Raw genomic sequence first — 16,658 nt, forward strand, 5'->3', positions numbered from 1 at the left:
CACACATGGATTTGTTTGAGAGCTTATGCTTAGCAGAGCTAGTTTCCCAACGGATATCAGGGCAGTTTAAATCTCCCATAACTACCAGTTTTTGCACCTTGAAAATTTCTAAGATTTGTTTCAGAACAAATCATCTTGGTTTGGTGGCCTGTAGTAAACTCCTACCACAGTCATTATTTATTTTCTCCATTTATTTTTTCACCCAACTGTTCTCCATTGGTCTAGTTTGGTTACTTGCATGCATTTCTGTGCAAGTGAATTTCTCTTTGACACATAATGCTATTCCCACTTTTCCCTTCCATCTATTCTTACAGAGAAATAGACGTTGTTGTTGTTGATATATATATATATATATATATATATATATATATTCCAGTTATGGGGGTCATCCTATGGAGTCTCTGTTGTACCTATAAAGTCATATTCACCTTCTGCCCTAGGACGTCAAGTTCATGTAATTTTTTCCTCCCTAACTTTGTGCATTGGTGTATAGATTTCTAAAATGTTGTTGTTCTTTTAACCCTACTGCGAGTTCTACTGTGGCTTTCTTTCTCTCCCTCAGCATCTCCTCTAGAATTCACATCCTTGTGTTTGGATGGATATCTAAGCTATCATCTCCAATGCCCCCCCACACACACACACACCCCAAGATTTAGTTTAAAACCATCTTGATAAGATTCACCATGCTTCTGCCAAAGACATTCTTCCCAGTCTTTGTGAGGTGTAGCCTGCCTGTACCCAGTAGTCCATCTAAGAAGTCAAGATGATGATCCCAGAAACCAGACTTTTCCTGATGTCACCATCTGCATAGTTCATTTACATTAATTTCCTGTTCTTGTGTGGTCCTCTATCTTTCATTGAAAAAATTGGCAAGTATACCACATGTGCCTCTAAACTCTTCACTTTCCGACCCAAGGCTTCATACACCAAAGTGACCTGCTCAAAGGTGTTATTTGCAGTGTTGTTGTTGTCCACATAAATCAGAAGAAAGGAACACTGCTCTGTTTTCTTGATGAGCTTCAGCACCTTCTCAGTGACATCTTGGGTATGTGCACCAAGAAGACAGACTATCCTGAATCATCTTGCCTGGTTGGCACAGAATTCCCTCTGTACTCCTTAGCAGTGAATCCCATAACATAGCACCTTACCTTTCTTGTTTCTGCAGTTGGTAGTTACTTTATGTTGGCTTCTTCCTTGGCATTCATATATCTTGCTGCTGATCTCCAGTTTGTGTCAATCTTAACAATTGTTATCCTCAGGAAGATGTGGGAAATGATTGCTTAGTTCTGAAACGTTTGTGCATGGTCTGCTCTTCACAGTGACTGTCTTCCGAGGAAATCCCTCAATATTACAGCCCACTTCATTTTCATTGGCCATTTCTTCCTGTTGTTTCTGTAGAATCAGTTCTCCTACCCTGTTCTCTGGTGTGTTGAAGAGTCTCAAGACACACCTGCAGTTGATCTTCTTTTTCAAGAGAGTTGCCAGTTTGCACATGCTGCAAGTGTAGTTAGTGAGGTTTTCTGGCAAAAAGACTTAACACTGTACACACATTGCAGCAGGCAATGACAGATCCTTCTGCCTCAATCCCTGCAGTTATTTTGTCACCCCTTTCAGAGTATAGTGACACATGACTGCACATGCTGCAAGATGTGTGCTGCTGGCCCTCAGAGACTGATCTCCAAAGATTGAGAAAGCAGTTATATATTGCTAGTGGCTTATAGCTCAACCTCCAAGCAAGCCAATGACTCAGCAGAAGCCTTGCCCCCTTAGACCATGTGCTCATGGAACATGTACAGACAAAAACAAACAAAAGCCCCCTCCAGTGCTGCCACCTAGGCTTCCAACCTTGCTCCTCAGTCAAAGAGTCAAGCATGAACCCCCAAATAATGATTAGCCTCAAAGTAAGAGAGAAGAAATGAGCCTAGAAACAAATTAGAAACCATTGCTGAAAATTTAGAATAGGTGTACTATATATTCCTTAATTAATACCTTTGTTCTAAGGTCTGCCATTTTGCAGTACAGTTGCCCCCCATTGGTGTGGACTTCAGATCTGCAACCCTCGCTTATTTGCAAGGAGCAAACAAGGGGGGGAGTTAAAATGGGGTGTGCGCGCAAAGCTGCTCGCAGGCACACATCCCCAATCAAGCCTATGGGGCTTGAATATGTGCAAGTTTCATTTTTCGTACATGGGGGTGGGGTTCCTAGAACAGATCCCCGCAAAAACGGAGGGCTGATTGTAGTTGATTTTAGGAACATACTTCCTCCTTTTTCCTAATTTATTTTGGCTTTTCTATACAAACATAGCAGTGGGTTTTATACATCCTGGCGAGAAATCAGCATTACTACTGAAACTCCATGCATTATTGGGAGAAATCAGTATTATTAACTTTTAATATATCTGAGTAGAGAAGGGAAAGATTTTCTGTTGGAAATGGTAATGATTCACAGAAGTATGTTATCTTCTTGTACTCAAGTTTTCTTAAAAGAGGGAGGGAGAGAGGGGAGGGAGGCAAAATTGGGGGGTGATCACAGCAGCTGCTTCTTTGCTTTCTTCAAAGAATTTAATAGGTTCCAGTCATATGGTAAAATATTGATTAAAATTCCTCGGTATTATGTTTGAGTATATACATATTCAAAAAAGCAATGGCAGCTGTTTATTCCAACAGTACATGTTGGCAGTATAATTCTTTTCCTGAACGATCTTTAGGTCTGATATTCACAACTTATAAAGTTAATCAGAATTAAATCTAAGGGAGAATAGCAGCGAGAGGGTCATGAATGTTTTGGAAAAGTCTCAAATTTATTTACATGTAGTGAGGACATGGAGTTAGCAAAAGAAGAAGAAATCAAATCACCTGTGATTGTCAATGCCAGCTTAAGTTAATTCATTCTTTTTTCCATTATTAATGTATTATTCTGGCAACTGTTTTCCCACAGAGAGCTGAAAAATTGGATAACCCACAGTAAATCACCTGCATGAACTATGAATTTATTACTGGCCATTGTAATTTCTCAAATAATAGTGGCCCACAGTACAGTATGTTCCTTCTTGATAAAGGCAAGATATATTGAGTTTGCAATTTCCTGACTAAGACAAGCAAATCCCATTGTATGATACAGCTTAAATCTTTATGCAGACCTTAGCTTTAAGTATCTCCTGAGACCAACAAATTTATGCTACACTGCTATTTAAACTGTGATGAGAGCAACTGCCAAAATGAGAAATCCTTGAAATAATAGGTTACATGATCCATGACAATTCATGGTTGTTGTTTTTAAAGGGCTATTAACAATCACCTTTATAAAACTACAGTAGTACTGAACTGAGAAATCACTCTGATGAGTGACTTTCAAAAATTGAAGATGACATTGAAGAACAAGCCTTACTCTTTAGTAGGTGGTCACTGGAATGACAATATAATAAAATGTCTGATTTAAGAAGGCATGTCTATGTTTGGTTCCAGATCTTTTGCTTTCTTACTTTTCACTTATTTATTTACTGTGGTCAAATTAATCTGAAGCTACCAGCATCTCTTTTGCCTTGAATATGAGAAATCAATATGGGATTGGCTCTAAATTTAGTCAGAGGAAAACCATTGTAATCCTTAACATTGAAATTATTGTGTGTGTGTGTGCATATCTACCTTCCAAGTTGTCCAGCTAGTTATAGCAACCCCATGCATTTTATAGAGTTTTCTTATGAAGAAATGCTCAGAGGTGGCTTTGCCTCTTATCTGAAATATAGCCTATACCACCTAGTATCCATTGGCAATCTCTCATCCAAGTGCTAACCAAAATTAATCCTGCTTAGTTTCCAAGATCAGATGGGATCAGATGTCCTTAAAATATTTAGGCACAGTTGGTCATGGCTAAATTAAATCTCATTTATTACAGTAGTCTGTTCTGAATATAACCAAGTCAAGATGCAATCCAGGTTTCCCCCCCAAGTTCCATAGGAACCTGTTTGTGACACCATTTAATATATATTATTTTCTATGATGCTGAATTTACATTGTTCCCTTTATTCTTTTGTTTGTTTGTTTGTTTCTATTTTCATAATGAACAAGTACCTACTATAAAATGGTACACTACACACTTATGTTGTTGTTGAGTGGTTAGGGTCACCATAGTCAGAAACTTTTAAACATTCAACAACAACAACATGCTAGAATTTTAGCTATTACGATTACATTGTTCCAAATTTTCTTTTCCTAATTCCATGCCTTCTTCCTTTGTTAGTTCCCTATAGGGAATTGAATAATTGGTGCATGTTGTTTTTTATCTGGTAAGGGAAAGAGTGGAACCTTACAAAATACAGAGACCAAACAAGAAAGTTGTTCAGAATGCTACTAATTACTGCTGGCTAACTAGGTTTGTTAATTCACCAAGTTGCTCTGGAGAAGGCTATGATATGCCATAAATCAGAGCAACTTCTTTACATAACATACTATGGATAAATTAAAGACAAAGAACAAAATTAATCAAAAGTGAATCTTTTGTCTATAATTGAAAATGCTGGACAAGTATAAAATTACATCCATTCCAATTTCTCCACTAGCTGTAAGAAATTAATATTACTAGAGGTATGTGATGTTGTGAGGGATTTCTTATAGTCGTGGAGAAATCTGTAAAAAAATGCGGAGCTTGATTGGTTTCTTAAGATCAGAAATTCGGTTTATAATAATAATATTAATAATAATAATAATTTTTTATTTATATACCGCCCTGTGGCGAACCAATCCGGGCGGTTTACAGCATTAAAATAACATACAGCATAAAAACAATATATTTCCCTCCCCCCTTAAAAAGTTATTAAACAACATATCTAATTTAAAACCACAATAACTAGTTAAAATAACAATAAATTAAACAAAATAATACCAACCAATAAACCACTGCAACTTCAGTTCTAAAGAAAAGGGGGCTTTGGAGACATTACTGAGGAGGGGGAAATCCTAAGATCCTGAGGCCGGGATATTTCAATCTGGGAAGGCCTGCCTGAAGAGATCCGTCTTGACAGCCTTTTTGAAGCTGTCCAAAGATGTTAATTGACGGATCTCATCCGGCAGGCCGTTCCAGAGCCTAGGGGCGACAACAGAGAAAGCCCTCCGGGAGGTCGCCGCAAGCCTCGATTTTTGAGGCTGCAACAAGTTCCTCCCAGAGGAGTAGAGTGCGCGGGGAGGATTGTATGGGAGGAGGCGGTCTCTGAGATAGCTTGGACCCAAGCCATTTAGGGCTTTAAAGGTAATAACCAACACCTTGTACTGGGCCCGGAAACCAATAGGCAGCCAGTGGAGGGACCTCAAAACCGGAGTGATATGGTCCCTTCTAGATGTTCCTGACACAAGCCTGGCTTATAGAGGTCACTATGACTTTAGTCATAGAGTTTTCTAACTTTCTCTGTAGGATGACACAATCTTAAAATAACACAAGAACTAGAATTATTTTGTCCATGTTTATTAATAGTGACATCAAGTGCTTAAAGATAAAATGACGTGGTTTTATGGTGGAAAAAATGGGGAGAAATGTTGGAATGAGTGAAAAAATATTGAAGCAAATAAAAATGTTTCATTGCACACCGTAAAAGATCAATGGCACCTAACTCCATCCATGATAAATAGCATCATTTTTACAAATAGATTTAAGTATTAGAAATAGCTTGCTGAAAGTGTAGCCTCCTTTCATGTCATTTGGATCAAGGTTATTGGATACAGATTCCTGGGGTTACATTTTAGATAAATGAGGTTAGATTGAATTTATGTCCTGTGTCTGGATTGTGTATTATACTGCATGCTTTATAGCTTCTTGTAATGAGTATACTGCTGATATGTAACATAGTATGGGTTTGATATGGAAGAATATCTGTTATGCCTTCAGTGAGAAAATTGCTAATCAAAACTGGTCGTAGCATCAAGTAAAGCATTTACAGAGAAAAAAAACCACCTAAGAGTCTGCCATTTTTCGAGGAGAAAAGTGGACTCCATTTTGGAAATCCTGGAATATACAGTCAACTGATATAAGATTGGGGCAGGGATCTCGGTTTCATACTTTTAGATATGTACTAATATTGTTCTTAGTTGGGGAAAAATAACAACAACAACAAGAAAAACCTGGCTTAATTATCTGTGTCATAAACCTGTAAATCAGTTTGCATTGTCAGTGTGATAGTGATATGGCCTCACATAGCCAGGCTGATTTGGCTACATGGTAATATTACTGAGGGAACATGAAGTCCTGCCCCATTGCCTTAGTCTTTTAAGACAATGGTCTAGGAATACCTTTCTTGATGCCCTGTGTTCCAGTCCTGAAGACAGATAGGAAGAAGATTTATCATGCATATCATTTACTCAACCAGAAAATACAGCTAAAATTTGGTGCATATCTGTGCATATCTGTGCAGATGCTGTATATCAAAATGTATTGCTTTAAAAGGGAAATACATTCCAAACGACAGTATAAAAACACTGCAGCACAGATAGAGCATATTTTTATTTGTATGTGTGTTTCACTGCTTCTACCAATTAAGATTGAACTTCTGATCTTGTAAGCGACAGGCTAGCCTCTTTGTCACATCAGAGTCAATTTGTTTTATTTTGTGTTGGCTGCTTGAATTGCTCACCAGCACAATATACATGATAAAAGGTGCTGAACTGATTTTATAGCCAACACAACAAGTCCTCTAAAGACCCTTCATTACTTAAAGCAGGAATGCCTTGAGGAGACAAAATACCTTTGTGAAATATATGCATAAGAATATATAAACTTTCTTCATATTCCTAAACCAATATATATATATTTCTAAACCTAGCTTTAGGGAGTATACCAAGAAGCGGCAAGAGATGGCCTACTTAGATCATATATGTGGGTACTTCTTGAGACTATAAAGGCAGCAATATCACTGTTTTGGGCAAAGGATTGGAGTGTGTGGTGGCTTCCCAGCTCCAGACATTCCTGGATTAAATGGATTATCTAGATCCATTGTATCTAGAATACAGACAGCTTTGGTCACCTTGGCAGATGACCTCTGTGGGGAACTAGACAGTATGTCCCTTATTCTGCTGGACCTCTCAGCGGCTTTCAGTACCATCAGCCATGGTATTCTTCTGAATCAACTCTCTAGATGGGGTTCAGGGACAGTGCTTTACAGTGGCTCCAGTCTTTCTTGGAGGAGGAGGAGGAGGAAGAGGAGGAGGAGGAGGCTCTGTCTCCCATGCTGTTTAATATTTACATGAAACTGCTGGGAGAGGTCATCCAGAGTTTGGGAATTCAGTAACATCAGTATGTTGATGACAAACTCTTTCTCTCCTTCCCATCCAATTCCAAGGAAGCTATTTCTGTGCTAAATCAACGTCTGTTGTCAGTAAAGGACATTTTATTTTGTATGCAGTCTTTCTTTCACAGAGACCCAAAGTAGATCACAGACTAGATGAGGGTGGACATATTGAAAGTTAATATAGGCAAGATAGAAGTTCTTCTGGGAGATTAGTGGGAGATTAGCGCACTGTCTTTTTAATAAGTCTTATCCCCAATGGGATAAAGGCACATATATTTTTAAAACGGTTTCTATCGCATTTGTCTGTGGCTGGGCGAATACAACCTGAATGCACCCTGTATGCTAGCCAGGCTTATTCTGCAGTTTTTCAAGAATGGGATTTTTCTATTCTTGAAAAGATGTGGGACAAGCCCTGCTGGCATCTGGGCTGTAAACGGGATATAAATGATAAAACCTATTTTAGAAATAAATGCACCTTTATCCCATTGGGGATAAGGCATGTTAAAAGTTGGTCAGTTGGAAGGAACTCTGGATGGGGTCACACTCCCCCTTGTAATCTCGTGTTTTCAGCTTGTATGTGCTCCTGAACTTGGACCTGAGCCTGGATGCTCAAGTTTCAGCTGTGGCCAGAAGTGTATTTATACAGTACCATTGCTTCAACTGTGCTATTCATTGACTAGTCAGATCTGGTTACACCTTGATTACACTCTGTTTGGATCATTTGTATCATTTTCTTCTGGAATGTTCTTTGAATTTGGACTTGAGAGCCCAATACCTTGACCTTCTAGTTGTATATATCAGAGATGCTGTTCCCTCAAAAATGATATTTTTATTGGCAGTAACTGATTACTATGTGTCATATCGAACGGCCAAGTACATCAAGTTAGCTCTGACAAAAAGAGAAACTTTTAAATTGTCTAGTGACAAGATATAATCTTAGTTTTGTTTTGTAGGTTTTATTACCATTCTAATTGTCCTACTTCATCTATGTTTTAATATGGTATTGGATTGTTTTATGGTTGTATGCAAAAGCCTGGTTGGCTAATGTCAATAAACTTGAACATGACTGCTGTAACACACTGTACATAGGGCTGCTTTTGGAAGCTGTTTGTGAACTTCATCAGGTCCAATGGTATGGCCAGGCTGTTGACCAGGGCTGGGTACAAGGATGATGTGTCTCCCCTGTTGAAACAACTCCATTGGCTACTGGTCTATTTCCAGGCAGAATTCAAAGTGCTGCCTTTGGTCAAACCATGTGAAAAACCATATATCCTTATATAAGCTTTAATATCTGCAGAGGAAGGTTTTTTCTTAGTCCCACCACTTTTGCTGGTGCAGTTGGTGAGGATTTGGGAGAGAGCCTTCTTTGTGGCTGCTTCAAAGCTGTGGAGCTTGCTTCCATAGGAGGTCTGGTTGGCCCCCTCCCAACTGTCTTTCAGCCAGCAGGTGAAGATGTTTTTATTTGGGGGGTGGGGGGGTTGAGGGGGGTTGAATTTGAATTATGGAGCTGTAGTGTGTATACAGTGCACCCGTGTCATGGGCGGCTTTCTGCTTATGCTGAAAGCCGCATGCAGGAGGAGGCAATGGCAATGCACCCATGGCATGTACACCATTCCGTGCAGTGGGCACAAGCCCTATTGTTTTCAGTAGAGCTCAAGCATACGCAGTATTTCCCTTAAGCGGGGGATGGGTCTGGAACGGTTCCCCCGCATAAGGGAAGAGCACACTGAATATTGTGTGCTGTATTTTAAAATATTTTGTCGTAACTATATTTTAAATATATTTTTAAGTTTTTAAAGCAGCCTTAATCATATTTTAAATATTGATATTAAATTATTTTTTAACTTTTTAAAATCAATGTTTTAACTGAAATTTTAAAAATTTATTGTAAGCCACTTTGAATTCCCTTCTCAGAGAATGGTGATACAATATTTGCTATTCTACCCATGGAATAAAGAGACCAGACACAAATGTATGGGTTAAACAGGGCCATTTATTGACCTATTTAAGGATTTCTTAACGGAACTGCCACTAATATCAAAACCAAACAGATGTGGGAGACAGGGAAAGCTGCATACCGGTGTCTTATTGCAGACTACTTTTGCAGCTTATTAAGGACGATAACACCTGGGTCCTCAATGACAGTCCATAAATTGGGTTGCCGTTGGACAGCCTGCATAAGGAAGCCCAGCAAGAAGTCCCCCTTCCCAATCTGCAAAGATTAAAGTCGGGGTATACCTTCAAGCCAGACCCAAGGTCCATTTCTTTCAGCCACCCCCCAGGTTGCAAGGCCCGTAGGGATGTTTCAAGAAATTTTCCTAACACCCAGTAGGGTGTCCAAGGTGCTCGCCGAGATCAAATTCAAAGAATTTATGCCAAATATTATTGATTGAATCCAATTGGAATTAAAATTATTTTAAGCCAGATTGACTATCATTAAGACTCCACCCAAGACTCCACCCAATTTCCACATGCCGCTGGTAACAGTATGGGGTAGGCGAAAAACCTGTGGAAAAGGGAAAAAATTCCTACCCAGCCCCTAAGCGGCCAAGCAAGCTTCATACTATCCCAGGGCGGGTGGGTGGATTGCACAATTGCTCCAGAATGAAGGGGAACTGGAGGGCGATATGACCAAACAGCCTAGCCACGCCCCCAGAAACCCAGTTGCCATGGCAACAGTGCCATGGTAAATTAAGTCCTAGTCTTTGCCCATGGTGTGGGAGGGGGTGGGATTGCCAATAAATCCAATAAATAATAAAAAAATACATAGTATTTGGAACCACAAAATATGTCAGCTAAGAATTACATATTTACCATGCATGAATCAGGCTGATATACTACAGGCTTCCATGGGAGGAACAGATGGCCTTGGGTTTGCCGCGCACCTGTCACTTCCAGAGCATCATGCCGTTTCTGTTTTGTTGTGACATCTAAAATGAACGTCTTTGGATTGCTGAAACATAAAAAGTAAATGGCTAATTCTGCAGCTTCATGCTGTATGCCAGCTGTCCTCTGGGTTCTAAGTGAAAAAGATACAGTGATCCTACCCAAATACCTGTAGATAGCAAGAATTTCTGCCCCAACGCTTGTAAAAGTGAAAACAGTGTGTTGAAAAATTATCTGACTGGGTCTCTTTTTGGGGAAGTTATTCTTGGAATGCTCTTATTTGTCTTATCCAGCCACAGAAGGTGGTGTTTCTATCTGTTTTGGGGTGGGGAAGCTGTGGTGCCCACAGCTATGTCTTCCACAATCCCCACACCTTTTTTCAAAGCCAAAAACTGGCTTCAAAGGAAATCAGAATTTCCAGAACATCACTTTGTTTTGTCTTCAAAGTTCTCGTTCGATCATGCATAGGGGCAAAATTGTCCATGGGAGACAAATGTCCATCCAGTGAGCTGTGGGCAGATTCTACTGACTAATTTGACATGTCATAAAATGGACTTTAAGACAGTTGAGATTATGGTGAGATCAGTGTCATCTGCAGGTACACAAACCTATCTTTTAATATTCCAAGAGGGTTTTGCAGATTGATCCAGGGATTAATTATGTGGGATGGAAAATTTGCAGGAAAAACATCCAAAATAGAAAATTTCCCTGTCCTTATTTTTTCTGTAGAAAAAAGTTTCATAAACTTCAGCTCTTTTAAGTTTCCTAAAAGCTTCAAAAATGCAAGATAGTACAAGTTGTTTTAAATAAGATTTGCCTCAATCTGAAATTGAACTAAGTAATGGAAGTGATTAATGGTAGTAAGAATGAAACTAGCAGTGCCCCAGTGACCTCAGTGAAAGATAATGAAACACAGTTAGAAATAGATGAGTGGACAATATTGTATTGCAGTCACTGGATGAACTAATATAAGTGTGTCACTGTTTTTATTGCCTTCCCTTTAAATTTAAACAAATAATGAAATAAAAGTAAAATGTAAAAAATTCAATACAAGCGTACAGTACTAATAAAAGTAAGTTCTACATAAAGGTTTGGATTTATTTGGATGTAATAGTCAAACCATACTTGAATGAGGTGAGCTTTACTTTTGTTGTATTTAATTATTTCAATTCAATTCAAAGGCATGTTGGGTCTTGATACTTTTTTGTTGTTTAATAAATAGAAGTCAAATAAGCACACAAGCTCAAATCTTCTTCTATTTATGCCACTTGAAAAAATTGAAAGGCAAAATAATTTTGGGGGAAAAAACACACTGTCTGAAATAACAGAATCTTCTGCAGAGTTACTGCTTTACACACTATCTCAGTTTGTTTATGTATGTATATATTACATGTATTACATTGTGAATCAGAAATCATGGGGATGTTAGGAGTTTATGCATTGAAGTAATATGATCTGTGTACTCAATAAAATTCATTACCAAATATGCTTGAGGTTGTCTAGAGCTCATCTATTTGCCCTGGCTTTGAGGCAAAAGAGGCTTATTAGCAGAATGCACTTGGACAAAGGTTTTGGCCTAGCCTGTAAGTGATAAAATATAATTCACATTGTCATTAATATTATTCCTACATTATGCATTCTACAAACCAGCCCAAGCTTAGAGATCTGCTAGGTAAGCTCTTCTCTCTGTCCCTCCACCCTCACATGTACGACTGATGGGAACACAGGAAAGGGACTTCTTGGTGAATGCCCCCAGGTTCTGGAATTCCCTTCCCAAAGAAGTTAGATTGGCACACTCCCTACTTTTTTTTCACAGACAAGTAAAGACTTTTCCATTCTGACAGTCGTTTGATGAGGACTGTATCTTGAACATCTCGCTTAAGCTGCATCTTGTTAATTGTTGTGCTGTGTGTGTGTGTTAAATGTCTGTGTTTATGCTTTAATCTGGTTTTATTTATTTTTTTGATTGTTTAATCTCATTTTAAGTTTTGTATCTTAAGAATTTTAGCATTGCATTTTTTGATTTGTTGTGCTTTGAGTTCAGAAAAAAGCTGGATAGAAACGACAACAAGGACAGTAGTAAAACATATTGTCTGCCTTTCTGCTGATGATAGAATTTGAACTGTTCAAAGACTGTGCTTTTATAGTTACTAGATCCTCAAACCATCTGACCCTCAGCCTTCTGTTTTGTTACATATGTACTCTCTCCTCATTTCATTGTCTTACATTTTTATTTTTGTTTCTGCTATGCTTTCAGTCATTATCTCACTCTGCCTTGGTCCCATCATACTCAGTCCACTGACTACCATCATAGAGATGCCAGGTATTTGTTTTCCTGCGTGTAACTGTGTGTATGTGTGTGTAAATGCACGTCCATCCTTGAACATGTATTTTCGCCATATATTATTCAAGCTGAATAGTTTCAGCAGAGTGTTTTGTGGAGTACATTGGTAGATATTAATGTCTTTAAAATATTCATGCTTTCCCTAACCAATACAGAGCATACTGTGCTAGACAGGAACTGTTGGCCTTTTGGAAATTGTATGAAATAAAGCAATTGGTTATCAGGTGTTGTACTCAATGTTCCAGATGTTAGCTTGTGCTCATTGGTCCTTCACTAAAAATATTTCTGGACAACCAGTTCTCAGATAGTTTCTTCTGAGGGAGCAGGTTTCACATGAATCTCCCTGGAGTGGGTTTATTGTATGAATGTATATCAGGACCTACTGAAAAATGACTTGTGGGTGTTACTAGAGAAGTATCATTAGCCAAGTGTTATCTTGGCAGTGTTTAATGCAATATTTGAAGGGAAACTTATAAAAGTGGCTACCACATATATTTTTATCTATTCATTTGCTTGCATTAATATGTCGCTAATAACTAACAATAACATTCATTAAAACAAATGTTATTTAAGACAAAGATGGGCAACTGTAGTGGCCAATTTTACACTGTAGGGCCCTGCAGGGGCAAGAAATACCAACCAACAAACAAAAATCCTAGAGAAGTTCATGTTGAGTTTTGAAAAATGATGGTTGTTTGCCATTAAACAGTGTGGGGTGGCAGCTCCTTGCAATCTATTGAAAAAACAGTTTGGCTCTTGCAATTCAGGGCAGTCGGGGGGGGGGAGTGCATGCTGCTTCAAGGCCATGCTTTGCTCATCCCTGATTTAAAACATAAATGAAAATATGAGAAATAAAAAATAAGTACAGTAATCAAGGAAAAAGCAACACAGTTATACTATTAAAACCCTTTTTCTGTAGCAGTATATATTTTTCTACTAATTTTTTTCTGTGTAAAATTTCCAGTGGGTAATCAGCAAAATCTTCAGCTTGTTTGGCTCATGCTACTTGAGTTAATATCTGGAACTGCTCTGAGACTCTCATGTGTTTCTATGTTCTATCCTAAACATGATAATGAAATTTTACTCTGGCAACAAATTGCAATAATTGCTTTAAAATAAACCATTTGGGGAGCTGGCACCTTATTTTAAGACAAATTCATTATTTCAGAAGGCTCCTGGACAGGTGAATCTGCTTTAAACCAGGGCATGCCCTCTCTATGTATCTTGCAATGAAGTATAGGTGCTTTCAAATGCACTTTAAAAGTGCTGCTGCCACACCCCCATATTTAGTTCTCCATGCAATAACACAGTGGGGATTAGGATGGAAATTGGATTTGGGACCCATCGGCATTGCTTGCTTCTGCTATCATATGACTTAGCTAGTGTTTTGTTTTGTTTTGGTTTTGTTTTGTTGCTGAATTCATTTGCTTTGTGAATAATGTTTACCTTTGTTCCTGAAAGGTATTCATTTGTATATGTGTTCTTACTTTAGCTTCATCTTCACCCCTTATGTTTTGGCAGCAAGGATCACTCAGTGTATCCTATCTTTTGTGAAGATGCAATCAGATTACTTCGATCCCGTACGATGTGCCGTACCTATTCTGAGGGTGCTTACTATGAATTTGAGAGGTATAAATGGTGTGGAGTGTTTATTTAGTCTCCCACGTCACAGATAAATGAGTTTCAGAAAGCAGACATTTCATTTAAAATGATAAATTGGAAAAAAAAGAAAAGAAAGAAAGGCAGATTGGAACAAGGAGGGGAAGGAGTCCACTAAAGTACTCAAAAGTTATATTATATTACCCAACATAAATAAAGTATTAAAATGTTTTCTGTGGAGGTAATTCAATAAAAATTAAATATAGAAAATGTCGTATCTTCAAAGCTTAATGTATTGTTGATGTGTTTGTCCAACATGGATGCAGTAAAGAAGGAACACAAACCACACAAAGCCAAAACTTCCCTGAATTGGTAACATTCACCAGCCTGTATACTATTAGAAGTGTCCTGTCCCTCTGCTGGGTGCAACTATCAATGAGTTTCTGCCCCTGATAATTTTCAGGTTTACAAATCAGTAGACAGCTAAAATCTTTTTATAATGATATCAAAGGAGACAAGAAACAAAATTTTCCATGGTAGGTCAGTCTTAAACTCAGACTCATCGTAAATTGATGGAATAAGGCAGGGACTTGTTAACAATGTGGCGAAGACCAAATAGAACTCTATTCATAAGATACATCTTCATACATCTGCCGTGTACACAGTGAGAAAACATACATCTGAGGAAGTAGGTTCTAGTCTGCGAAAGCTCGTGATACCAGCTTCTTTCTTTCAGTTAATCTCAAAGGTGCTACAAGATCCGTTTGCATAGTGAGAACAAAGGTTTACCTGTGCCAAAAGGCATCCAGCAGCCTTTCCTTGAAAGTACTGGATCAGGTGTAGCTTACACAATATTATTAAAAAGAAGATGAAAAAGGTTTTATAATGAGAACTTAGCTGCTACTGTATGTGGTTTATGATAAATTACATACATACTTTATTTGTTTGGAGTTTTTAAAATGGGTAATATATTCTGTACAATGTCAAACATTTTTTTTGACATTTTGGTCTTTTTAAAGAAATATGATTTGGTCTCCCTGTATGCATTTTGTGTTAAATATTCATATACAGTCGGCCCTTCTTATACACGGATTTTTTATACACGGATTCAAGCATACACGGTTTGAAAATGTTCCAAAAAAGTATAAATTTACCTTGATGTTCCATTTTTTATTAGGGACACCATTTTGCTATGTCATTATATTTAATGGGACTTGAGCATACACGGATTTTGTTATACACGGGGGATTTTGGAACCAAACCCCAGCGTATAACAAGGGTCCACTGTACATTTTCCAGAATTACATTAAGCTTTTAAGATGTGACTAGATTGCACAGGAATCTTATTTTAGAACTACCATCCCACCCAAGGAAGACATTTGATATCTGCAACATACTGAGCCCTCAGTTGCTTTTGGTAGACCTTTGAGGAGACTTTTCTGTTCTTTAAACATTATACTAGAACTGTTATATGTGTTTCTGTATTTATGTGATAGTGTTGATGTAATATTTTTTTTGTTTTTATAAGAGTGTTATATGTATTGATTTTAATAGTCTGTAACCCCGCTTCGATCCACTGGGAGAGGCGGGGAAACGCAAATAAATTTTATTATTATTTATTATTGATTTGGTGTGTGAGCTAAGCATATAACTTTTGATTTTTGAAGTGACATACTTCATAAAATATCTTAAATTATCTGACACTGCAGTTATATATCTACTTAATTGGGAATAAACCTCACTGAAATCAGTGGAACATAGGGCCGGTATAGACTGGTGCCTTACGCTGGCCTGGGGCCGATTTTAGGGCTTGGGAGAGTGGAGTGTCCACCATGATGACACATGGAGGCCACCATGATGACATATGTGTGGCACTGCATCTAAGCGACGTCATCAGTGTATGTGAGGGTGCCAATGGCGCCTAGCGCATGCCCTAAAATTAACCTGTCGGGAGCGGTTTCTGTTTGGGGCTCCCAGAGGCCGCGCCGTTTGGTTTCTGTGGCCTCCATCAGTTTTTGTGTTTTCCTAAGAAAATCAGGTACCACTCCTGCAAGGTTCTCCCCAGTGAAGTAGGGATTCAGGGATTCTAATTTCAAGACTTCATTATAAGACGATCTTGTAAATTGGTTTACCTGGCTTCTGAACACAGCTGGGAGCATCTATTATCAAATGGAAATTTCCTCTGGTTTTATGAAGCTATACTTGTCATGTCTCTGCTTTATGCAGATCTTTGGCATACTTTATGCTTCAGTCATCCTTGCATTTTAGGTACTTCCAAGTGACATTTATATTGGAAATGGAGATATGGTGCTCAGTATCAATAACCTTTGACTGAGGACATGAAATTAAAATTGAATCACAACTTTAAGATTTAAGATTAAGAAGTGGATGATAGTACATCTATGTTTCCTACAAATAACCTTAACTTGTGCAACTAGAAACTTTTATGAATACCTAGATCATGGTGCATCCACATTTATTCTATGACTGCAGAAGATTCAGAGACCACCTTTAAAATGTGAAACCCTTGGTCCAATGATTCTGTCAGGGTGTCAT

General features: G+C 38.2%; 1 protein-coding gene across 49 annotated transcripts in view; it reads left to right on the plus strand.

The window, feature by feature from the left end:
* Positions 1 to 16,658, plus strand: part of RIMS2 (regulating synaptic membrane exocytosis 2) — a 454,948-nt gene that overhangs the window by 306,224 nt on the left and 132,066 nt on the right. For 41 of the 49 annotated variants that reach the window (XM_089517761.1, XM_089517766.1, XM_089517768.1 and 38 more), the window contains 2 exons: positions 12,417 to 12,482; positions 14,025 to 14,132. The exons of 7 other annotated variants lie outside the window; for them this stretch is intronic. In XM_089517761.1, coding sequence (XP_089373887.1) covers positions 12,417 to 12,482; positions 14,025 to 14,132 — 174 coding nt within the window. The remainder of the gene's footprint in view (positions 1 to 12,416; positions 12,483 to 14,024; positions 14,133 to 16,658) is intronic. One more of the 49 variants, XM_089517775.1, reaches the window with a different exon arrangement.

This window comes from Sceloporus occidentalis, unplaced genomic scaffold (assembly GCF_023333645.1).
Source record: "Sceloporus occidentalis isolate IW3139 unplaced genomic scaffold, rSceOcc1.0.p SCAF_3, whole genome shotgun sequence".
NCBI lineage: Eukaryota > Metazoa > Chordata > Lepidosauria > Squamata > Phrynosomatidae > Sceloporus > Sceloporus occidentalis.